General features: G+C 46.7%; 1 protein-coding gene across 8 annotated transcripts; it reads right to left on the reverse strand.

The window, feature by feature from the left end:
• Positions 1–399: 399 nt before the first annotated feature.
• CTTNBP2NL (CTTNBP2 N-terminal like) lies at positions 400–24,439 on the reverse strand. Of its 8 annotated transcripts, none has more exons than XM_072844535.1 (5): positions 24,354–24,439; positions 18,779–18,886; positions 8,119–8,349; positions 5,635–5,742; positions 400–4,833 (listed from the first exon to the last, which is right to left on the reverse strand). In XM_072844535.1, exons 2-5 carry the CDS (start codon positions 18,875–18,877, stop codon positions 3,352–3,354), a joined length of 1,920 nt encoding a protein of 639 aa, XP_072700636.1. In that variant the 5' UTR covers positions 18,878–18,886; positions 24,354–24,439; the 3' UTR covers positions 400–3,351. The 8 variants fall into 8 exon arrangements, with proteins under 8 accessions (XP_072700636.1, XP_072700635.1, XP_072700638.1 ...); XM_072844534.1 differs by lacking the exon at positions 24,354–24,439 and adding an exon at positions 23,421–24,063; XM_072844537.1 differs by lacking the exon at positions 24,354–24,439 and adding an exon at positions 22,793–23,203.
• Positions 24,440–26,111: the final 1,672 nt, after the last annotated feature.

The following is a 26,111-nucleotide window of genomic DNA, read 5'->3' on the forward strand; positions in this document are numbered from 1 at the left end:
CAGATCAGGTCACTACTGAGGTATACAGCAGGGAGACAAAGCAGGTGTGGACTCTGCCCGCGGCTGGGCTGGGAGGCCCCTGGAGCCCCCAGCTCTCCAGGGAGGACACACAGTGGTTCCTTGCGGGGACACGCTCCATCCCCGGCAAAGGGGACTTTGCCGTAGCCAGTGCCTGCACGGGGCTGGGACACTCAGCTGTGTCCTCTGTAACTGCGCCGTGCTCCCCCGGGGCAGAGGAGGGCTGACGCTGCTGAGGGGATTTCCAGGAGAAATTCTGTATGCTGCTTGAAAAAAAGGCACTGGCACACCTACTTGCCCCCCAAACCCCCAAGTGTTTATCAGTATAATACCCCCAAAGTATTATCAGTTTAATATCATTACACTGTGGCAAAGAGAGACTCTAGGAAAATTGTTTTTACTTCAAAATGCCGAAAAGCCGCAGCTGGCCGGAGCTCGCTGTGCCGCGTCACCCGAAGCACGCTGCTGCCACAGAGAACCTCCCAAGCGACAGCCCCACCGCCTTCAGACGGGGACGGACGAGCAGGAGAGGCCAGGCTGCTCAGCAGCTGTGGCACTGCAAAGACATTTGCCTTCTTCCAATGTTTCACCTTCCGTTAAAGCTTCCGTTTCCACCTGAATACAGACGCCCGGCGGTCACCACCGCCTGTTTCCTGCGAGGCAGCCTCGACCCAGGCACGGTCCTGACTCCAAACATTTTCTTAAGCAATTTGCGCATCTTAAAAATAAAATCCTTTATTGATAATATGAATGTTTAACATGTTTAATGCCATCAGCTATAAAAATGATTAAAGACTTCAGCTTGGTACATTTGGCTTTACAAATTTACAAGTGTTAATGCATTAATACTAGTGTATACATTTTGCACTTCATTATACTCCATTAGCCAGTGACAAACTCTGCAACAATGTCTGCTTATAACAGATGTGAGTTATAGAAGAAATATTTAGTTGCTTCCACACAGAATCTACATCAACAGTTAAATACTAACTCTAAATGTCTTACTGAATTAGTTGGATCCGTTGTAATATCTTGTGCTTAGTTTCTCTCAGAAGATAGGCTACTAGCAAAAATACATTCTTTTGCATACCCCCTTCCCATATTATATTTTAGAAGAAACGGTACTCAGTGCATTTCCTAATAGACTTCATCATAGTATCTCTCTCTCTATAGAGCTATCGATAAAGAAAGGGGATAATACCATTTAGATTAATGTAAAAGCAAAGAAACACGTTAAAGCAGTGTATACAAAAGCCTCACTTTTGAATCGGAAGTGATACATGGGCCAAAATCCATCTGCCCATCAGTTTTTACAATTACTCTCATCAAGAGGAAAAATCTGCTGTGAATACTTAAAAAAGTAATAAATGTGCTTCCAGAAGAGTCACTGCCCATTTATCTCCAGGCTGCCTCTGTCTCCCTGCTGTTAGTACACAGCCCGTTCCACCGGATTAGGAACCATAGCACCTAATACCACAATTTAAAAACCTACTAAAAGGTCTGTAAAAACCTCTTGTTCTTGTCTAAATACCTGCCACGCTGTGCGGGAGAGAACAGCAGGGTCACTTCAGACAACAGCCACTTCGAAGCAGCACAAGAGCTCTGGTGTCCCACAAAACGAGACCCAGAGCTAGAAGGAACCTATAGGGTCATGTACAGTAGTGCATCCTCCCAGCTGCCGCAGGGATCCTTCCTACAGTAAAGGTGGATGTATTTTGCCTAATTAAATATTGAAAAATGACAAAGGAGAAAGCGTCTCTGGCAGTAGGAAGCTGTGCTCCGTGTAAACGTGATGCTGCTGCAGAGGGAAATGCTGAACACCGAGCAGCAAGTCCAGTTTCTAAATTTAGGATCAGTTCACGTACACCACCTGAGATAATTAACCCAGGGTTGTGCTCGCAGCCTCTGCCACTGGTCTGTGGTGTGTTTGTCTTGTATTTCTCACCGCAGTGACTCAGAAAACCAACCGTGCTGTGCCGCTGAACGCTGGGCAGCACAGGCAGCACGTCTGCAGCGGGGACTACGCGTCTTGCGGCAAACATTTCTGCACAGGAATCAGTTGCTTCTCCCCGCTTGGGCCCAAATAATTTTTCACACACATGATTTGCCTCAAGCTTGGGCAATTCCTCACTAAGTGATTTGTTTTAATCTCAATGAATTCCCACATTTTCTTCCTATTAGGCAGACCATCAAGAATAGATTCTCCTAATACATTGTGTATTTAGTATGTATGTGTGTGAAACTACTTACACATAGATACATATTCAGTTACACGACCGTAATGATTTGGTTCCATATTTGCAGCCAAGGAAAGCCAGCAAGATCCCGTAGCTAACTAGTGGGAAAAATCCAGGTCAGCCAGACACAACTGATAGAGATGAGGAACAAAATTATTGCTTTTGTTTATAGTAGAAGATCCCATGTTACTGTTGCAAAAAACCTGTATCATATGGACTAGTGATATTTTTCAAGTAATAGCAAGATCTTTGTCAAGTAATAGCAAGATCCTTTTCTCAGAAGTTCTACACACAACAGTAGAATGCTTGAAGAGCTTGAAAATTCAAGGTGACACACCAGAAACCAGAGCTGAGCCATTTAAAGCACACAGGCATCTCTGCAGCATGTGTTACAGGAAAGCAAAGAGAACTACACAGACAATGCATACGGAGAGAAAAGTACTCTGGATTGTATTACGGCTAAATTTCACCCCAAGAAACTTATGTGTGCTTCCTCAAATAGCTAGGAGCTACGTCCTAAAGGACAAAGTGTGGCTGGCTGCGTCAGTCTGGTGGTCACCTTTCAGAATTTGTAGCACATTTGCTAACTTATTTAGCAAATGGAAAGAATTCAAAAGAAAAACAGTGTTGGTTTCAACATTCAGGACTCGCAGAAGAATTTGTTTCTGCAGCTAGATGGTCCCCCTCCTCACCGTTTTCAGAGAATCACATTCATATTGCAGGCTTAGTTCAGGCACTTTTTATAAAATGTTCATCTGGAGTAAAAAGTCTGCAAAAGTTATTTCTGCATAATTTAAAAGTAGCATTTCAGTCCCATTAGAGTTTGATAGTTAGGTCCCACCACATGATTATGGTTCTTGTTACCTCTAATGATTTGACTGTTGCTATGAGACATTTTGAGGCTACTGTATAGCTGTAGTTAAGGTTTCTTCATAAACAAAAATATTTTCCTACCTATTAAAAAAGAAAAAAATATACTAAATGCTTTATACAGACAGAATCTGCTACTATGGAAATAAATAACATGGAGTGGAAAAACAGTGTCTTAGCCCTAGGATGCTAAGCCATGGAATGTCACATTCACATTTTCTGGAGACTAGCTGCTCGTTGGCAGGAGTATCTCAATGTCTTTGCCATTTGACACCACGGTGCTGCTAGAGCAGCTACTTGCCACGTCCATGGGGGCACCCAGAGAGGATGCCTGGGAAGAGGTTTTGGTTAGCGGAGCAGGAGCAGCAGGTGACTGAGCGAGGCCGGGTTTCTTTGGAGGAATGGGTGGAGGGTTCCCTCTTTCTGCTCTAGGAATGGTCGGTGACTTAATGCCAGGAGACAACGGGCTTAGTGGACTGGAAACCTTGCCAGGGCTTGGAGAGTGACCAGATTCGTTTTTGGGGCTCACAGCATTTGCCAGATTTCGATAGTCCGTGCCAAAAGGTGAGCTGTTAGGGGAGACGGGTTTAATAGGTCCCTGCTGGCTGGTAAATCTGGAAAGGACCTGAGTGACTGTATTGCGGGCCAACTGCTTAGCGGCAGAGTTATCTGCTAGAGTAGGAGACAAATCCCGTGACGGTGGGCTCTGCAGACCACTTGACTGGTGGTCCTGTTCAGCTTGAGACTGAAACTTGTGCCGAGCTGCATGGAAGCGCTGATTGATCCCCACCTGGTAGGATGACTGGTAACCAGGGCTGCTTGCTGAAGCTCCCACTAAGCGTTTAGTCAGCACTGGTGAGGAGCAGGGCGAAGGCGTTAGAGAGGAGGCAGCTGTGCCGCTGGGAGACAGGGAGACCCCACTAGAAGGGAGCTGGGACATCAGATGCACCGGTGACTCTGTTCTTACAGGAGAACTTCCATTCTCAACTGCGTTTTCTGAGGCTGCACCAGCAGATTTCTCCTTTTGGACTTGGTTCTCTGCTGCACTGGTCTGCAGTAGCTCACTACCCGTCTGCATGTCTGTGTCACAATGACCGTTGGATTTTGCATAGGAATGAGTAGGTGTAGTAGGGCTGGGAAACACGGCGTGCACAGCTTTGCTTGTGCTGGCAGGATTTGCTCGGTCTGCCTGCAGACACTCTGTCTGGCAAGACACAGACTTCACTGTGGGACTGTCAGTTGCAACACCTCTGGACATCACTGAGGGGCTTGGCTGCAAAGACTCGGCAGGACTGTGCTCCTGGCAAGAAGCCTCCAGCTCTTTCAGGGCTTTCTTCAGACATTCCACCTCTTCTTTGAGTGCTTTTGTACGGTTTTCTTCTCTGTTCAGCTTGGCTTTCAGCTGTTCTCTTTCAATGTCAAACTCTGAGAGCTGCTTTTCTACTTGTGCTTCCATCTGTAAACCCCGCTTCCTCTTGGACGCCAGCTCCTCTTCCAGTTTACTCACCTTACTCTTCTCTTTTTCCAATTTCAAGCTCAATTCTGCTGTCTTCTGCCCCTCTTCAGCTGCTTTGGCAGTGGCTTTCTTGCACTCCACTACAAGCATGGAAGACAGTTGCTTGTGGCGTGCCCTTTCCTCCTCCAGCTGGCTTGACAGCTTCTTCTGTTCTTTTTCAAACTTTTTCACTTGGGATTTTTCAAACTCCAACTGGAAGATAAGAACAAAAAAGCCTGTAAGGGAACCACAAAACCTCCTGAAAATAAATGAAGTATAATGCCCCAAAAGGGAATGGGGTTACTAGGTATCTGGGAGAAATCACACGGTAAAAGACGGCAATGGCTAAGAAAGAGGTTCTTCCCCCAGGTATCTGCAAGACGCTCTTGTATGACTCAGGCTGCACGTATTAAGAATTATTACTTACTAGTAGTTCTATCATGTATGAAATTCAATTGACCTTTAGTGAGATATACACCCAGTCTTCCATGCACTGATTGAATGGGCATCTGGAGCAAAGCTACCTTCTGCCTCCTTTACTACTTTGTCAGTTTGCCTTTTAAAGGCATTTAAATGCTGATGTGTTATGTATGTTTAATAAAGTCTACAGCGCTTCAGTAACAGAAAACAGTAGCTTAAATATTTATTATCATCTCTGAACAACCCCCCCAGGAGATCTTTCATGACTTATTCTGAATTTTGAGTACTAGAGAGCCCTATCATTTGTAAGCACAGCCCTGTTCTTGAGAACTGCTCAGATTTCAGGCTGAAGTAAGATTTCAAAGCATTTGGTTGCCTGTTAAGAGCTTCTAGCACTGCTCAGCTACCAAAACACCCCGAAAAACTAAGGTTGTTTTTCGTATCGAAATGATGAAAGCCAGGAGCGCCTTACAGAGGAGGGAGGTCCCTACTACCCTTTCAACACAAAGGTGCAATTAGACATCACTACTGAGTTCGCCACCCAGGAGCCTGGGGTTTCCGTGGGTTGGGTAATTACCAGCTACCAAAGCATACCTGCTGGGTGAGCCGCTCCCGCTCCTTCTCCAGCATGTAGGTGACATCATCCCCCTCCGCCGTGTCCTGGGCGTGCCGCTGTCGCTCCTCCTCCAGGTCCAGTATCACCTGCCAAACAAACATCGGTCACTTCCATGCCCAGGCACACTTACCAGCTGGCGTAATACAGGGAGAGATCAGCACCTTCGCACACGGTCCAAAGCCAAATGACACGGGAGAGCAACCACTGCAGCCTCAGACGTCCGAATCCAACTCAAAATCACATACAAGCAGCTTTTGGACAAGTTACAGTGCTACGCTATTATTTGGGATAGTTGAGTCAGTTTGCAAAAGAAGTTAGGAAAACCTCCCACTGTACGTATCTTCATTTTATTATTAAATAGCTAAATTGCACGCTTTTCCTCCAGACCGCAGAACAGCCTCGAGAAGTTCACGCTATCCCTCCTTGGCTGTATGGTGCCCTCATCAGAACTTCCCGGCAGGACCATTGATACAAAGCCCAGCTGGAGCAGAGGCACTGCCCCAGAGAACGCCCACCCAGGAGCCACAGGGCACGAACAATTACAACAAGACGATCCTCGCTACGGGCTCCGCAGTAATTCGCATACAGGCTTCTCCCCCAGTTTCTTACAGGGGATTTGAGGATGGCAATGCAAAGTTTATTTTAAAGAACATTAATTTGTTCTTCCACTTAAGAACAAGATGAGCTCTTGAAATGAAACTGCTTGCCATAAGGAGCCAGTTAAGGAGCTCCTTCAGCTTTAACACTGAATTACATGAATAATTGAAATTCTATTAACTCAACAAAAAAGCCAGAATACAAACTTTCCAAGAGACTCTGCCGTGTCTCACCACCAGAACTCTAGGCTCTCCCAACACATGCTCACCATGAATTTAGCAGCTCCTCAGTATTCCTGAAATTTAAGCTTCCAAACAACGCTTAAATATCTTTAAGTACACAGATCTCCTTTTACAGAAAAAATCTCCTTTTACAGAAGGAGATAGGAAGGATAGAACGAGAAGGGAAAAAAATATCTGATGATAATAGCATGATTCAGCGAGATACTTGGCTGAAAAGTGAAACACACAGCCTTGCTGTTACTTCCAGTGACTTAGAGGACAAACCGACAGCTGAAGATGCCTCCAGCTGCCCACCCTGAGCACAGTGTCTGCGATGTAAAAGTCAAGCTGGCTGGTTGTTTATGTCATAGTAAGGTTTCTGCAACAGAAATGCTTCAGAGTATTCACAGACTGAAAGGAACTTGCTCTATCTTATCCCCATCAAAACAGATTAAGGGAAAATAAACTTTAACCCACGTGCCGATGAGCAATGAAACAGAGCGTTCAACTTTGAACCTTTTGATTAGAAACAGAACGCAACTACTTGCACTTGAGATCTTTGTACGTGATTTGGCGTGTTTTAATCAAAGCAAGAGTGATGTACCTGAAAAAATACAGGATGGCATTGGCCCAGGCACAGGCACTAGTCCAACGTACACCTAGATCTGACATTGCAGAAGATAGCTTCTAGACACCAGTGTAACGGCACCTCCTCCCAGTCTGCCACTGACGCAAGTAAAAGCAAAAATCCCAGCTATTTTTTAAGATGGAAAAGTAGTATGTGAAGAGGTTAAGATACAGTGCTGCAATGCAGGTGGCTGCAGGGGTGCTCCAGAGAGCTCCTCCCGGTCGCAGATTCCAGTGATGTACTCTTGGGCAATTATTCTCTGCTCTGACTACGTAGCAGGGACAAATACTTTACTCATTTTGACTTGTTTAAATTTACTGCAGGACAAAACGAACATGTAAACATGGTTTTTTTTAAAAGCTAACTAGTTACATAAAGAGAATATGTTGTAGCAAGACTCCAAGAAGCAGAGTTCAGTGGACTCTTGCTTTCAGACTTGTGTGCAGCTTTATGCTCCTCTAGTAAACCGCAGGACACCAGAGGACCAACCCTCTGTGGATGTACAGTTTGACAGGTGGACCAAGCACTTCATGGGTGTCAACGTATGTTAAAGCTACATGTGAAGAATAATAAGTGCTTTATTAAAGAGACCAATGAAAAATAGTTTCGGTCATGCCATACTTTCTTCGGAAAGCACAAGGAGGTGCACGCCCGTAAGTACCTGGTACCAGCTCTTCAACAAGCACTGAGAACAGCAGAACAGTGATGTGTCTGCTGAGAATTCAATCTTCCAGAAATCCTTTCTTACATTTTGGTAAGCACTATACCTCCCAGCTGTGAATAAGCTGGTTCCTTTTTTGTGTGTCCTAACAAAAGCATCTTGCATATATTTCAAATTTTGGAATTACAATGAATAAGCTTACCAGCTGCATCGTACTGAGTGAGAAGTTTAAAACAAAGGTGCAAAGCCCTTCCAGTTACCAAAACTCAAGGCATGTAAGTGTTTTTGATGAAGTTAACGTATTATCAAAATGCAACTATTAACTTCCGCACAGCTTATTTGAAGCAAAACTTACCTTTCTGTGCCTGCTTTCTGCAGCAGCTAGTTGGGATAACATTCTTTCCTGCATATTCTTGCAATGTTTCATCACCACTTTCAAAATAGATAACGGATTGGAGCATACTGGTTGCTTTTCACCATGGTTTCCCTCTTTCAGGGTCTCAAAATCCCTCTGCAAAGCCATTAATGGATCACTGATGTTATACTTCCCATAGCGTTCTTCAATGAACGTGTCTCTATGCTGGGCCTGCAATACAAAAACAAATTTGCATTTCAATATACTTAAAATAGAAAACTAGCTAAAGAAGAAAGTAATTTGTAGTTAATATTCCTCTTCCCCAGTTTTCCACTTAGGATAAAAAGATCTTAACACAGTCTGATTCATAACCTGTTATCTGCTGTAAGAATAAGAGTATTCAGACAGGAAAAGACCCAAGAGTGTCATGTTAAAGGTCCTGGGTTAACAGACAAGAAAGAGACAGTAATTCCTAAGACCAAGCGGTCAAGCGATCTACCTGCTGAACAGCAGTGCCGCCCAGGCCACCTGCATGATCTCCAAAGCCCGCCTGGACCTTGCCAGTTCTGGTCAGACCAGTGACAAGGGGACAAACACCATGTTTCCCACATACTAAGTGCACGTGCTATTCTGCTAATGGCGGACGCTGATCAAGTTAAGACCATGAGAAGTTAAGTGTATGGCAAGGACAACAATCCTTCTATCATCAGAAGGGATTTTTAAACTGTTAACATTTAAGGTTTCAGCTAGGCTCCCAGCTCATAAAACCCCTCATTGATACATTTTAAATGGGCAAAAGTTGACGGTCCCCCACCAATAAAAACAATAAAATCTATAAGGATCAAACATATGCAAGTGAGCCCAGCTCTCGCAGGCTGGATCAGCACCGCGGCAGGATGTCCCCCTGCTTCCAACTGCTCCTAGAAGCCACCCGCTCTCCAGGGGAGATACTTGGGTCTTGAAAAAATCTGCAAAACCCACTTGCGTTTCCACGGCTGGAACACAGGCAAATACATACTATTCACAGGCAGTCTGAAAAGTGTGTGGGGGGGTTATACGAAGAGTGTGCTCGATTAATTTCTCACTGTCCCTCCAGCTGAACAATGTCTTTGAACCAAATGGCCCCAAACAAACCAGAAACAAAGGAAAGTTTTGCTTAAACACACAGCATCTCCACAATATATTCAGTCTACTAACAACCTCATACCACAGCTACCTGCTATCTATGTCCATGACTTCCATTCCACCGCTGTGCAAAAGCAAAGGAGGTAAGTATCAATTCTTGCTCAACAAAAGATTTAATCATTTACTGTTGTTTCGGTGGAAGAGCAGTTGTGCGGTTGTCTTGATTATGTCACCATCAAAGAATTTCATGTTGAGCAATTAAAGAGTTTTATTCTCGCAACAGCCTATAAATACATAAATTGTTAATAAAACCCTTAATATTCTCATCCAGACTAAACAAAGTTTAGTTTCTCAAGAAGCAAGATAGGAACAATTAGCTTTCTTTCGGTGACACATAAGAATTAAGGAAACTCACACGCACCACGCTTTACATTTACAATGTTTAGAATCAGCCACTCCAGCTGGAAATGTGTTCGTTAGGATACCAATAGCCTTATCCTACTGAATGACTACTGTGAAGTTCTAAAAAACAAAACAAAATTTCATAAACACAGAGATATTAAAATACTATCTACACGTTTACCGCCATGATAAGAAACCGTATGAAAACAGACATCCATGCAACAAAAGACGTTACAGGGAAACCAGACCTAGATTCAAAAGAGCCCTCAGAGCTGACCTATCCTGGCTCCAAGAAACGTGATCGTTGACTTCAACTGAGGCGGTTACGGCTGAACGCTATGCATCTGTGAAAACCCTGTGACGGTGTTTCGTTCCAGTATCGCTGACAGCACAACCCCGTGCACGGCGGAGCTGATGCACCCCGCCGAGAAAGAATACCTTCCAAATGCGAGGCCTAAATTTGATTCTTCTTGATTCATTATAGTCACGGTAACCAGTCCTTAGGAGATAAGTCATACCTTTACTTTTCTAGAGCATATGAATGATTACGTACTGTTCTGCATAGGCATGTTCTTAGCGAGGCCACAGAGAAAGATGCAGGCTTTCCTCTGCACCAGTTACCTACCACACCTTTCTCTGAAACGCAAGAGCCCCCGTACCTTTAACCACTGCGCTATCACCTTTGAAGTTGTTTAATCTAAGGCATACTTTAGCATGTTTACCTAGCAAAGCACTGCGCGACCTACAGAGGAAAGTTATGATACCAGCTGCACTTTTCTTGACAGAGCACACGCACGACATGTTTTTGCCTCGAGAGACTGCTCCAAACAAACGCTGCCTGCATGTTACCAGGGGTGCTTCGGCTTTCTGTGCATGCCTTGCTCACATCTGGGCATCCTTACGAGCGTAAACAGAAAGTAAGGCATTCCAAATTAAACACAGTAGCTTTTCAGAGCTGGCGAAGGGCTCTCAGCGCAAGCTCCACAAAGCCCCGACCCTGCTGATGCTGTGAAATGGCATTCAGCTGTCGCAGGGTGGAAAACAAGCTATATGCTTTGAATACAGAGCGAAACTGCATCAGCCTCTCTGCACGCCTCTTCAGAAGCCCTTTCAGCTAGCAAGAATGGCAGACTGTCAATGGCTAACTGTTGCCCGTTTCTTATGGGACTGCTTACGGACATCTTTTAGATAGGAAAGACAGAGTCTGACTAAAATGAACAGACAACTTAGAAGCCAGTATTTATTGGAATGGTTGTTTTCTGATCTCCCAGTAAACTGTATCAAAAATGCAAATGCTTCCCTAAGCACACAAGAGCAGCAGTGATGCTCCAGCCACCACCCCACACCCCGCCGGTGCAGACACACCGAAACAGAAAAGCAAACTGCTGAAACTGAGCTTGAGAGGTCGGAGGACTGACAGGTAAACGATAAAGCTTCGCTTTACTCAAATAGCTGACGAGATTTTTCTGGCCCTGCCTGTATTCTAAGATGTGACCATGTGATTGGCACAAAAAAAATTAAGAAAAGTCAACCTCTGCTCTCAAAGGGAGAAGTGTATGCATTACCTTGGCAAGAGGCATAAAAAATCCAAACCAAAATACTTTTCATATCTCCTCAATGACCAAACTCAGTTAGGGACGTTTGTCCTATGATACTGGTTTGGAGTTGTATTTTAACCCTTGCAGTACACAAATACAGAGGAACAGCTCACACTCACAAATACCCCTCCTCCTTTATCAGCAATATCCACCAGGAACAGTGGATACCTTTGATCAGAGCTTAAGATATTGTTCTAACTTTACATAAAAAAAAAGAAGAGGAAGGAAAAGATCAGCCCTGGAAATGGGAGGGTGGCCCTGGATAATGAGCTGCCCGTGGTTTAATGAATCACAGGAAAAACTACAGGCTTTTTTTTTTTCTTTTTTTTTTTTTTGAGGGGCAGGGAATCTTCAGTTATTCTGAAGAATTTATAAAAATGACTCAACCAAACCTCACTACAAGTGTGTAGGGAATTTCGAAGTGACTCAAGCATTAAAAAGTCTGTAAATACAAACTGGGATATTCATCCAGCTGGCCTAACTGCTGGGACAGATGAGCTGCTCTTCCCTTAAACCCAAGCCACCCCAGTGCCGGTCACCCTACAGGCACACAGAAACACGGGAGAAACCCTTCGGAAGGGTGCCCATGCTTTCACAGGGTAAGCAAACAGGGGGACACTTGAAAAGTTTACTTCTGGGCAAGTTCTGTCTAATAAAAGCTTAAAGAACTGAGATTAAGGTCACACCCACACCCCATAACCTCCGATTTCTTGCAAGTACTGAAGGTGTAACAAAAGCCGTGGTTTCCCTCTGCTCCTCGCAGCATTGGGCTCTGAACTCCGTTGAATTTAGTGGGTGGTTTTTTTCCTGCCTGGGAAAGAACAAGAAGTTCTTCCTTGCTACTTTGAGCAATTAAGTATTTTCCTGAACTAGCATGACAAACAGATGAGACTATCATAACATTAATAGCTTTCTGAAGTCCAGCTATTCTTCTTTAGTAGCCAGCAGAGCATAAACATTCAATTAAAGTTGTCTAGACTAGGAAGAGTCTTAAACAGGTCATCCTACACCCACCACATCTAGTTTACAAAAACAAATCCAGTGCTTTGGCATTTGGGCCACCATGCACTTGGAAATGCAAATATGGATTTTCAGACTGCTGCCCGTGACACCTCTGTGCGATGGGTCCCACCGAGCAGCCACCTCCGCCGCTAAAATAACCAGGACAGCTCTTCTAAAATTAAGTAACAGTGCCATAATCCGCACAGGTTCTTTTCTACAGGTATTGGACTGTCACATACATGAGTGACTGTTCCCATGGCTTATGCTCCTCACGGAGGCAACTCTTCAGCTCTCCTTCTTCTACTAACGCTGGAGGTCACGTATAAACATATCCAACACTTCTGATTTTGTCCTGTCTGAACTGGAATTCAGCCTTAAATATAGGTTTTGTTCAACTTTCAAAACAGAAGCAACTTGATGATGGAAGAGAAACGGTCTATTAATGAACCCAAATCGGAAAAATCAACTTAGATCTCAGATCCCGGTATCAACCTCTTAAAACACATAAATCAACAGGAAATCAAGCTTCAATAATAAGGAAATAAGGTTACAAAAAGCATTGTTAACTTAGGAGTGGAAAATTTAATCTGGAAAAACAGAGATGACATACATACTTCCACCAACATCAATTGTGCTTTGAAAGAAGATGCCATCTTCTGCAATTAGAAGATCCTCTAATTTAGTATCTCCACCTGTATCATCTCAAGCATGCAGACTTACGAATTTCCTATCAAAACATTCAAGCTCCAAAAGCAGCTAAATGGACTATCTGGCAATTTTGAAGACTATTAAATTGCCCTCCCCCAACAGGAAAAGAGATAACATTTAAGCTTGGGCTGCTCTTAAAAAAAGGAAGCAGCTATGCACGTTAACTACTCTTAAAAATAAAACTCCTGACAATCAGAAGAATTAGGCGTACACAGAGAGGGTACCGCTTCAAACTGGCTGGTTTTTAGCTCAGGTTAGGGTATTGGCCACTGCTAGTCCGTTTAAAGAGAGAATTCTGATTTTATGGAGCAGAAGCAGTATCGGACACAACTGAAGAGATGCTTCCTGTGCAGGCAGGCAAAGCAAAGGCTTCACTTTGTCAGGGAAAAGCTACTGTTTCCTCTTGGGATTGCTAGACTGTTTTGGGATGAATGTTTCCCATAATCTAGTTGTGTAAGTTTTTTTTTTTTTTTATAGAAGATTTCCTTTTACTGAAACCTTGTTTGAGACAGCATTTTCTCTCTGCCTTCGAAAATCTTTACAACTTGTTTTACTGGAACATCAAACGGGGAATTTCCAAGACTTGTTTCAAGTGTTTTTTTGGACACAAAGTAGACTATGACTCTTGCCTGTAATTTCAGAGTTCAGGTTTTAACCCTTGGCACAACACAAACACACTGTTAATGAACTGCAGCTACTGCGTATGCAGTTCTCCAGTAATAATCTGCACAGGAGTTCCTCCTCTATGTTGCAGAGAGTGGTATAATCTTTAAATAGCTTCTTACTACCTTGAACTTCCTTATTAGCTTCTCTCCCCAGGGACAGACATTGGGAATAAAGACAAGCTGAGGTCACAGCAATCGCTGACAGAGAGCAGGGAAATGGGGGTGGGGACCACTTGCTTTGCATGAAAATAAATGTCAAAATGCTGGAGTGCGAGTCCGAGTCTCACTTTAGCTGCAGCTCTGAAGCAATGCCTAGCAGAGATCCACACAGCAGAAATTATGTTGCTCAAATACAGCATCTGTCTTAATTGCCATCATTATATCAAGCGAACAAACCAGATGAACGAGAGCTACCCGGATTTGCCCACATAAGACCTGTTACCAGCTTTGAAAATGTAAGAAATTTTCCTGGGAAACGTCAAGCAGCACAAAACTGCAACTTCTTTCCCTGGGAACTTTCGGTCTGTAGCACAGACAGTACGAATCCCAGTCTGAGCTGGGCCACGCGCAGCTCCCAGCACACTGGTGACGGGCTGTACCGTGCTCACGAACTGCACTTTGGGCACCGTTAAAACAGGGAGCCTGACGACACCCGGATGGCTGAAATCCAGAGCTGGAGCCATTCCTGCACCTCTGTTCCTCATTCAGGACCTATCTGGGTACTGAGAAGGTAGAAAGAATCAGTCTTTCAAAAACTACTGGCAAACAGTGCTGCTTCAAGCAAGAAATAAACAAAAAATTCCCCAAACTTGCAAGAAAAGCTGTAAGAAAAGCCTGCATTCCAGCGGGACAGTGCCCATGGGAACGCTGCTACATCTAAGCTGCTTTGTGCGCGATGCAAAAGCCCATTTTGCCCCATCTGTGAAAGATTTACTAGCATCTGCAGTTAGGTTTTATATTACTGAACTTTTCTTTAAACAAGAGGTAGACTTTAGTTTTTGAAACTGCACTGTAAACTTCATTTCTAAATCCACTGACAAATGAACACTTAATTTTGCAATGCGTTAATACTGCGTTATAGAGTGAATCACTGAATTCAGAAGCAAAGCGATGAATACCAGCTCCCAGTCATTAACACAAAATAGATAGTTTCTATTCCAGTGTAAATCGCCTAAGGCCTTATTAACATAAAAGAATAAGCCAGAGAGCTGTTTCCTGTTTTCTAAACGTAAACAGAACTTCATTTCTAATGTATGGAAAATTCTCCTTTAAAGAACGGGGGCAGGGAACAAAGTGCTCTCACATAGTGATAGAGACCTATTTAAATACTGAATTGTTTCCAACCATGGTGTGCTATTTTAGAAGACTAACCTGTGGTTCACACATGCAATCCTTTCTACACGGCAATAAGGACCGAGAATCTAGCCCTTAGAGTTATGCAACTCTCTCACAGCACCTGGTTTTTTGGATGATTTAAATACGACAATAACTACAGGAAAAGGAGCACAATAAGAAGTCAGACTTAAGGTCTGTTCTGAGGAGAACATTGAGATTTATGTAGTGGACAGGAAGCTACTTTCAGGAAAAAAAAAAAGCTTTTTTTCAAAGAGGTTTTAAAATAGAGGAAGCAAACTGAAGCACTGGAAAAGAAGATTTTGAATACAGTAGATTTGTTCACCTAATCCTTTATACTAGTATCTCGTGTTTGAATCAAAGTAACATTGCAATTTGAAATGGACGTCAAAAGTCGAGACCAGGTCACTGCAAACACACAGGGAGATGATGGTCCCCACCACAAACACCCCCCACTCAATTAAAGCCAATACACAAGAAAAAAGTAAACCACAGAAAAAAACAGCGGAGAGAAGTCAGCAAGGGCAAGTCATGCTATGGTAGAGGCAGCGATTAGAGGTGACCTAACAACTGCTCTTTATAATACGAACCTGAGCACCAGACAAATAAACCTCGTTATTTAAACCCTTCCTCCCAGCCGGCAGAGGAGGATGCTGCCTCCAGGCAGGGCGCAGAGATACCCGGGCAGAACCCAGCAGCATGGCAGAAAGGGTGAAGATCTGGGGAGGGGAGGGGAGGGGAAGAAAAGGAAAGGAAGGGAAGGAGCAAATTAAGCAAGCCATCTCCGGAAAGCCAGGCTCAGGAGCTCAATTTTGACACAGGGAGAAACAGGGCCAGTGCCAGCCAACAAGTGGCCTGGTATCATGAGGGAGAAGAAAACTATTTTAGGCTTTGTCGTCTGCACGCATGGATTCTCTCTGCTGAATGCCAGATGCTAAATGCTTTTCTCTCAGCATGCAGGAATATCAATTATTGCAGGCTGCACTATAATCAAATTACAAGTTTACAAATTAAGGTACTCTCTTTCTCTGCAAGCGCTTGTTCTTTCCTATGATGTACCAAAGGATCTGCCTCAAACATCTAGAGAGTTCAGAAGCATTTAAGTCCGAGTTAGAAGTCCATGAGGGGAAATGCATTTTTCTTACTATATGGGAAGCAAATAGGCAGAAAAACCTCTGATTTTTAACTGCTGACATCTATGTGTCTAATGTAACTGCTGGAGAAAACCACCGGCATTGTTTAAGATCATGCAATCCTCTAACACCGTTCAGGTTCCACTCCACCTCTTTCCAACATACACGTGCACTTAATATAAAACCATCACGCCTCCAAAGAGGTCGGATTGCAGAGGCAGAATGTTCACGACACTCAGGGAACTCACGACAGCGTTCGTGACGCTCAGGAACACAGAGACAGCGGCGACCCGCAGCCGGGTGACTCCTCTGTGCACGGACCCACGACGCTCCCACCAGCCCTGGGTGTTTCGACCCCTCAGTGTAAGTTACAGCTCAATTTATCCAACGCAGGCGAGTCAAACTAAATGCTCTCAGAGTTTCGATCTTTCATTCGGTCTTAGAAGGCTTTTTCTTCAGGGCAGCATTTCTCTATGTATCAAAACACGAGTAAAGGGATTAACGAGGTGGGTTTCCCTTTAATTACAGTCACACACAATAAAACTGTTTCAGCCGGTGAGGCACTGTGAAGCTGTTACCACAGTTACTATCAGTAGACAAAAAGAAAAGCACATAGGGCCAGAATTGCTCTAACTATATATTCCAAATGAACGGACAAAGCAAAGCTGGGAGCTTTCTGCTTCTGAAACTCCGTCCAGCCACCAGATGAAGTAGTTACATGACTTCTTCCCTTTCAGGTATCGAAAGGGCAACGCAGCCTTCTGCCAGCACCGCTGGAGACCCGCAGCATCCCACCCTTTGCTGCAGGCACAGGCCAGCTTCGGAGGGCTCTCGTTTTCCCGTGAGGCAGGGCTGCGGGCAGGCGAAGGCAGGGCTGCGGGCAGCAAGAGCCAGCTCCGATTCAAAGCTTTTACTGCCCTTTTCCTACCACCTTCAGCTTTCCTCACATTCTTAAGATGAAACATTGCAGCGTATCCCTTACCGAAGGGGGGAAAAAAAGCACTAACCTTTGATTAGCCTGGTATTTTATACGACATAATTATCGAGTATAGGTTACTATTCCATTTAATTTCTTCTCAGTCATGAGTACTTGACAAATCATGTCTAAGGGTATTCTAACTATATTAATCTCCTCATGCAAGAGGGAACTGCAGGTTAAATTTCAACAGAAAAGATAATTGCTTTCTGCTATTGGAAGGCACACGTTAAAAAGCCTTTGGAACGGAGCTGCTGCATTCCTTCCCATCGGTCCCTCTGTGCTCCATTACACGCATTTCACACCGCGATGTTCAAGTGATGCTCATTTTGGTAACACATTCTGACCACACAGAATTAGAAGACTGATCCCAGGACAGAGGAGGAATTTGCAAGTCTGTTCCAAGAGAGGAGCCAAGCCTTCCACCCGATCAATAGTTTTGAGAGGGTAACAATATCCCTCCAAAATAAAAAGATTGTCCAAATGCAAAAACAATGAACAGTAAACACGTAAGTGTCCCGACTGTTTTGGAGGAGGATCTCCCTCCATCCCCCCAAAAGGTGTTTGTATTTGGAATCAAGCTATGGAAACTTTTGCTGGAAAACCAACTCCCCGCAGCTCCCGGGCCTGCAAGCTGCCATTCCTCTTTTGAAATAGCTGAAAGTTTAAACATTATAAGCAGTGACAGGTCAGCTTGCAAAAGCCTTCAAAATTCAACCCTGTCACAACTCATTTCTTCAAACATTGACCCTTTCCATCATTTATACCACTATTTTTTTTCCCACCTTACTGAGGCTGAGTGCCAACTAAGCATCCTTCAAAAATTAAGCAGTATTACACATGGACTACACATTTTTAAAATATTTTCTAGGCTCAACATTAACACACCAAACTGGCCACAGAGTACTGCAGCCCGCACTACCTGAACAAGGGAAGCAGAAGCACAGAGCGAACACCACATTCGCTCCCGCCGCTCCGGCCACAGTGCTCCTGCAGCATGAGCTATCCCTGCAAGAAGAGGCTCCGCTCGCTCCAGCACCCCCTGCCTCGTCCCATCACAAGCGCTCGCACAACCGTGACGTCAGCGGCACTGGCACGGGTCGAAACTAACTTTTTTGATGGGTTAGTTTTAGCTGCTGTCTGCTTCACTGGAAGGTTATGCTAATGCTCGTGCCAGCAAAGGGCAAGAGTAAGCAGCTGAGCACGCAGGTCTGCTGCTCTCAGCAGCAGTGCCAGCTTATATTGGCTTAGTACAACACAAAGCCACGGATGCTTTTTTTCTTAGTGTGACGTTATTCTCACTAAAAGACTAATCTGTGATCCCTCCTGGCGAGAAGAGTTTCTGCTTTAAGAAGCCCTCCTTACTAAAGGAGAACAAAACCAACAAGGAAGTCGGATAGACCTTTTACATTTCTCATGATAGCAGCAACACTCGGTTCTTTATCAGAAAGGATGAAAGCACATGCATAACACTGTATTTCAACACTGAAATGCTTCTTTCAGCCAGCTTTCAATAAAGAATGCCAAGATGTAGAATGATATACAGCATTTGTTATCCAATACTGCTGATATTAAGATGGGATTCTGAACCAGTAATAAATCTTTGCCTCTGAACTTCACCTTGGATGCAAGCGCTCTGCAGAACCTATAGGAGTACTGTTGTCATTTTTGTCTCTTATCACGGTACTTACAACATACCTTTAAGGCTTCTATGACAAGATCTCTTGCTTCTAATTCTCCCTCAAGAATGCTAAACAGCGTCAGTAGTTCTGGTTTGCTGAGTTTTTCCAGATTCATCCTGAAAACCTGAAAAATGGAACACAGTTTACCAGGTATTTCTTTGTACATTAAAATCGGTATTCTCAGCTATGACATAATCTCCATTTAACTTCAGCTTCCAGCTTTTTGGACTGTAAATTGCCCGGGGGGAGAAAGGGTAGAATACACAAGGCAAACATTTTCTCTTTAACTTCCAAGACCAGTTGTAGAAGACGCGTTTTTCCCCTTTTCCCAAGGGGTCATGAACATATGCACACCCAGATGGTGTAGGCAGAATGTACGGGCTAACATGACAGTATAATATTCACCAAGAAGTAGCCAAAGTTAACAGGAGAGGGAAAACACATGGATATTTAAAAGCCATACTACTGTAAATTACACATCTGGATCGCACAGCTGCAAACATCACTGAAGCGAGACCGAAGAGCTGCGATGACTGCGGTCCAAGCTGGGCCACCTACACAAACTGAAGGGTAAGGTTAACACTGCAGGGCTACGATACGTTTCCTAGGAATGCCATTATGCATCACTAATGGAACAGGCCCAAACCACTTTACAAAAATCAATGCCACAAAAAACACACATTTAATTACTATTCTTTCAAACTGTTTCAATATCACCATCATTTATTAAATATAATTTTACTGCCCACGTAAGAACGAAGATCCATCATCGGAACTGCATATGCAAAAAGCTTTTTCTTCCCCGGCATCTTTGCCGATACACTTACATTGCCTAGTAATAAGTTTTTTTATTACATTATTTTGTTAACAACGGCAATCGTTTCACAGACGAAATCCTTGTCTCTGATGCAAATATACCCGTTGATGATACAGCCTTGTGCTTTGCGCAACAATCAAATATACTTTTCCGAGTCCAAGTCGCATCGATCTTTCGCCACTCTTTGTATCAATCAGAAAATGCTACAGCGTGAAGCAGCTACTCAGAGCTACCGAACGCCACTTCATCGGCAAGTGATAAACGGTTAACTTAACCTTTACTAGAGAAACCTATCCAGCTAAAACATTCAACTGAACTCTAATTTTTCTGAAGTCACTGCTACTTTACAACTGATTTGCATAACTGTGCCTTGGAGAATTACGCACAAATGCAAGTTCTGTCTTGTTTATGCCAGAGCAGTTTTCCAGTTGCTGGGATCAGAAAGCTCTACTTACACAGAGGAGCAGGTAGCCTTCACACAGCAAGAGAAAGCAGAAATCTACTTCGTGCCCCCTCTGCTAAGCAGGAGAGTTTCTCATCACGCGGTCACGTCCTTGCTTCACACCGCGTATTACATGAAATTCCATAAAGCAGCAACGTTTCTTACAGACTTTTCTGGCCAGCCCCACCATTGGCATGGGCTGCTCAAGGAAACTCCAGTGGAAGTGACCACAGCTGTCTGGGGTATTGGGGCTGTTCCAAAACCAATTTAACTGGACACCATGGATCTGCCAGCATGGCATGTATGTTCCCTATTGCAGACCCATTAACGTATGTTCAAGAGGAAAACACAGGAGTGGAGTGTTTGGTAAACCTGTTCATATCTGTCATAATTTCAAAAAAAAGCCTGATCAAGACCGGACACAAAAGTGTAACTTAGGAAAGTCACTGTATTGACCCAAATCACATTTCAGTGGGGCAGGACAGTGTCGGTCACTGTTCAGCAACAGTTCAACACCTTCAGATCAGCCGACAGACCTCGTCAGAGAGTCGTCCAGGACGTGAACCTGACCATCTCCCTCAGCTTCGGGTACGTCTGCTGACGGTTCTGCTGCCACAGGGAGCCTGGCTAGCTGAGATCGCAGGAAGGGAGTGCGATTTACAACTTGTTCATCTTACACAGAAAGGGAGAGAGTGCAACAGAAGCAGCAAATTAATGTTAATACATAAATAAGTAGCCACACAGGATGAGGAAAGAGGGGGCCTGTTTTTAGCCTTTAACCTTTACCATGCCTATGTCGGTACTTAGGTCTGAGCTGCATCACTTCCCTGGGCAGGTTTTAAATCTGGAACATCTGAATGCCTGCTCAGGAGATGCACAGCTTAATTTCAAACCCATCTCAGTCCTTGCTCAGGCTAAATTCCCAGGTGCTAAGACTGAATCAGTACTGATGAGAAATAGCAACAACTTTTTCTGCCAGATACTCATCAAATTATATTAGTTTTGTGGCATTATAAGCCAGAACTAAAAAGAAGTTTTCTTTGAGATCTTAGAACAAAGCACATCATCTAAGTCTCTTGCCCCAGGACAGTAAATTTTGAACGTGGACTTTCAATGTGACTGCGCCTGTGCTTTGCTCTTAAAAAGAGATGACATGGGAACGTGCAGCTGCATCTCTCCACTAGCTACCGAACAGCACACTCCTAAAGCGAGGACAGCTACCAACTGCAGTTTGGTATTTGAAAGCTATTAGTCTGGGCAGTAATCGTTTCTATTCTATATTCTAAATACCCCTATTGTGACTCGTACTTCACAGTGTTATAGAAATAAGCCATGCTATTCTTAACATGCCTCTATGGCTATAGTCTTTAATCAGCTTAATAACATAAACAAGCCCTGTGCTAACATATATGGGTACAAATACTTACAGAAATAAAGAGCAGGAGCCAGTTTGCACAGCAATCATTTATACAACAACAGGTAACATGAAAGATATGTAAGTGGTACAGCCTCAGCTTCCTTGTGTGCAACCCGCTGCTATGGAAGACCTTTAACTGCCCTGTTTGCATAGGTTATCCCATGCTGCTGAGGCGACAGACTGGGAGCAAATGCTACCAATAAAGTCACTGGCCTAAAAAAAACCAACAACACTGAATTGCACTTGTATTCTGCTGCTTTTACAGGGAACTTTTTAATGCTTTAGAGCACACCTGGCAGATACCTGTTACCCTCAACCTGTAACAATCCCAAGCGCTCCCTTTTAGGGCCACTCAATACTAGGGAGCTGAAAACTGGAAAAAAGCTCTGTTCATTTTACGTTATTATTCCACAAGAACAAGCATCTCTGGATCAAAGAGCTAATAAGCACATATCTAAGCTCCTCCTCCCCTATCCAAATCCGAATCCCTTCCTGGCCCTCCAGCATCACAGGCTCCTGAGCTGACCTTTCCAAGACTGCTTTCCGGTTACACGTCCCTGTGCCTTCCCTTGTCCCACTTTTTAATAAAAGATCACGTCAATGCTATTCAATTACCCACTTCTCGCCCTTGCAAACCATCTCATTCTGCCAAACAGATCTGTACTCGTCAGCTGGGGAACCTGACCCACTATTTCAGAACCTTTAACCAAGAGATAGAGTTTCACAGCATTAGAAACAAGATTTAGAAATACCCAGGGCATATTACCCCTTTACGTTCAGTGAAACATCCTGACCAGTCCAACCACACAGATCACAAACCGCAAGGACCTCATTACTTAGTCTGATGGCATAAATATTTTCCCTGAGTCTGAGATATATCACCATTTTTGGACAACAAGCAAGAGTTCAGAGCATAAACAAAGATAATTACTTACTACTTGCCTAAAGGTAAACTTCCTTTTAGCTATGCCATGGACCATTAATGAGTCTCCTCAGCAGACCCGTACCTACCCTTGAAAGAGATAAAACTCTTCTTTTGGAAGCTATTTCTCAGTATTTAACTGAAAATAAATACCAAGACCAGTTTCAGTGTACGTACAACCATGCAAGCTAACCAGGGTAAGTTATCTTTGGCATGCACCACTTCGGGAACAAAAGAGATAAGCTTCTAGACCGTGGCAGCTCCGTGCACTGAATCACGCTACGATGATTATGAAACCATTAGAGGAGGTTACATTTCGCTTGGCCTAACATACATATATGCACCAACCAAGTTAACCAACACTGCCAGCACAAAAGAACTTCACCCACCGACTTGAGCGAAGGTTTGAGTCACGACGCAGCGGGCACTAACCAAAGAGCAGCCGGAGCGCGCAGCCCGAGGCACGGACAGGGGAGTTCGTCAAGTGGAAGCTTCAAGATACTCTGCAACCACTTGGCTCGAAACTCTTCTACTTTTTAAAAAATACTGTGAAGAACGTAGCTTGTCGTTCCTTTTTTCCTCTGAAGGAGGGTATTTCCTTTCATAAGCCACGGTTACAGCTACGCCAATGTAACAATGCCTCTGCGTCTATAATCCTGAATCAGCTTCGTTTTTCCTTCCTGTCCCTGAAGAGGAACTGATATTTTCCAGGAGCTTGCATGGGTGTAATCACATTCATATGAGAACCTAAATAAGTAGTTTGAAAACTCTTGATGGACAAGTTTTTAAAAATGCTGCTGCATGTGTAGCGTGGTGTTTGAGTTGTTAAAATAATTACATGATACATTTATATAATAAAAAAAGCTAACACACACTTTATAATCGTGCACCCGCAATGCTACCCGGCATTGCATCAGAACTGTAGAGAAATAGGTTAAAAGGAGCAGTGTTTAAATCCCCCACCTCTGCTTCTTCGAGCTGAAAGGAGAAAGGACACCCACCCCCCAAACCCTCTTCTCCCGGCTACTTCTCGAAGTGCTACTGGGGATGAAGCAAATACCTGAAAGTCACGTTCAAAGCATCGCTAAACCCCTTGAACCGCGCTGCGCGGCAGCTGCAGCTCCTGGAAGGGACCCAGAGCAGCCCCCCGGCTCCTCCGACCTTCGGACCCCGCAACGCCCAAAGGGAGCGCGGAGCGGAGAAGCCGCGGCGCAGGAGCCCGGCCCGGACACGGGGCAACCCCCCGCGAGGGTCACCCCGGGTTAAGGAGCTCCTTCGGCCCGCGGGCGCTCACGGAGCCGGAGAGCAGCCGCTGCCCGGTCGCCACCCGGCTACCGGCTCCCCGCGCCCTCCGGGCCCGGCGGCGGGGGCACCTGCACCGACCGTCCGCCCCCGGGAGCGGGGCGGCAGGGGCCGGGCTCGGGCTGCGCTCGCTCGGCGACTCCCGCGCTGCCACGGGCCGGTGCAGCCGCGGCGAACAAAGGGAGACTCCGCACCGAAGCCCGCCGGCCGCAGCCCGGGGAAGCTGCCGGGCCGCCGCAGGGGCGGCGCGGCCCCCCGGCCTCCTGGGGCGAGCGGCAGCAGGGCCGCGGGCGGGCCGGCGGGTCCCGGGGCGGGCTGAGGGGCAGCGGCCGACTCCGCCGTTCTGCTCCCGCTCGCCCCGCGGCAGCGCCCGCCCGCCAGGCCCGGCCCGGCCGCGGGCAGCGACGGCCGCGGTAACGCCCCCCGGCCTCCGCGCCCCCCGGTAACGCCCCCCCAGCCTCCGCCCGCCCAGGTCCCGGCCGCGGCCGCCCCCGCTCGCAGCAGGGCCGGGCTCGGCTCGGCCCCACCACCGCCCCTCTCAGCCCCCGCCGGCCGGGCCACCCCGCACCTGCCGCGGCCCACCCGCGGAGAGCAGCGCCAGGCCGGACCGGACCAGGCCGGGCCGGGCCCGGCCGCACGGAGCGGGGCCCCGCCGCCCCAGGAACCGCGCCCCCCGCCCGCCCCCACCGACCTGGCCCGCGCCGCCGCCGCCGCCACTACCGCGCCGCTCCGCTCCCCATCCAGCCGCCCCGCCCCTGCGCGCCCGCCTGCTGAGGGACGGCGCGGCCGCCAATCAGAGCCGCCGCCGGGCGCGCCCGCGGCCCAATCCGCCGCGGGGGAGGCGGGGCGAGGGCGTGGGCCGGCCGGCGGCGGCAGCGGCAGCCAATCAGGCGGCAGAACCGGGGCGAGGAGGGCGGGGCGGGGGCTGAAAATCCCTTTTGTTCGCGGCGGCGGCGGCGGAGCGAGCGGGCGGCCGTGATTGGCGCGTCACTTCCGCCGCGGGCGGGCAGGGCGGGGGCGCGGCCACCTCAGCCGTGGGCGGGGCCCGGTGCCACCGCCCGAGCCAGCGCCCCCGCCGCCCCTCGCCCGGAGCCCCTCGCCCGGAGCCCCTCGCCCGGAGCCCCTCGCCCGGAGCCCGGGCGGCGGCGGCGGGAAGCGGTTGTAAATGCCCGGCGAGCGCGGCCACCCCCAGCAGCCCAGCGAGCGGGAGCTCCCGCGGAGCCCGGAGCTGGGAGAGGGGCGGTGCCGCTCCACCGGCTCAGGCCGGGCGGGGGGGGGACCCCCGGCCCGGGGCGGGCCTGCTCCCCTCGCGACGCCTCCGGGGCCTGCTCCCCTCACGACGCCCCGGCCTGCACTTGGCCTCGCTCTCGAGGCCGCTGGTCTGCCCGAGGGCGTTCTAGAACACTCCGGTTTCTTTGTGAGGCAGCATTATAGCACGGGCTGTGCTGCAGCGTGACTCACCCGGGCGGCCGTCGGTGCGGGCACGTTACTGTCACAGCTTTCCTCTGATGATGGACGTGCCGAGCGACGCTGGGACGGCGGAAGCAGGCGCTGCACAGCGGTGCTGCGGAAAGCTCGGCGTATTTAGATTTGCTTACCCACCGCCAGCTGAGGAAAGGGCCCAGAATACGTTGGAGACTGTTGCTGGAGGGAATGTCCCCCACGGGTGGCTCAGCCGGAGCGGGGCCGCTGCTGGGCGGCTGCCGTTGTTGAGGGCAGCAGGTTTTTTGCTGTCGGAGCTGCTTACCCAGCAGTCTGCTAAGCCGGCGTGGCAGCTGAAAGGAGAACTAGCCCTTTCTGTGGAGAAGGTGGCAAATCATTCCGTCTCCGACCTTCCTACAAGATGTGCTCGCCATTGCTGACGCGCTCAATTCTGAAGAGCTGAAAACGGTTTTTAACGGCCTTTCCCGCTGGTGGGAGTCAGACTGCGGGGGAGCGCTGGGTTTGCCCGGTGCTGCAGCACGGGGCCTGCACTGTCGGATGGTGACACGTGCTATGAAACCAGCGCTTTCTGAAGTAGAAATTTCTGAATCCACTGCAAAAAGTAGTGTCCCATAGTGACAGGGCTTTACACAGTGACAATGCCAGCAATAAACCTCACCTCTAACCGTTGCAGCCTCCTGTCTAGGAGCTGTTCCGAAGCAGATGGCTTTGTCTAGACAGGGTTGTCTGAGCATTATTTCCCAGCCTTGATAAATACTGGAACTTTTGCAGTGCCTCTGGTCTAGCAATCACAGAGCCCAGGGAAAAAAAGCACGTGGGTTACCTCTCCTGAGCTATGCGAGGCTGTAAGTGCCCTTGTGGCACTGCCAAGCAGTGATTACCGCTAATTGTGATCACCTTTCTCTTACACTGCGCTTCTCCTGGCGCTCTGCTTTTCACCTGTTGTCTCTTCTTTTATCCTTGGAATATGGTTTTAGGGCAGACGTCCTTTCATCACGTACGTGAA

The sequence above is a fragment of the Ciconia boyciana genome, chromosome 23 (assembly GCF_034638445.1).
Source record: "Ciconia boyciana chromosome 23, ASM3463844v1, whole genome shotgun sequence".
Lineage (NCBI taxonomy): Eukaryota > Metazoa > Chordata > Aves > Ciconiiformes > Ciconiidae > Ciconia > Ciconia boyciana.

Coding starts and splice junctions, on each gene's coding strand:
- CTTNBP2NL (XM_072844535.1), bottom strand. CDS start 18,877: ATGAATCTGGAAAAACTCAGCAAACCAGAACTACTGACGCTGTTTAGC. Junction 5,743..8,118: donor CAGAAAGCAGGCACAGAAAG/GTAAGTTTTGCT, acceptor TTTGTTTGGCAG/GTGATACTGGACCTGGAGGA. Junction 4,834..5,634: donor GGGAGCGGCTCACCCAGCAG/GTATGCTTTGGT, acceptor CTTATCTTCCAG/TTGGAGTTTGAAAAATCCCA.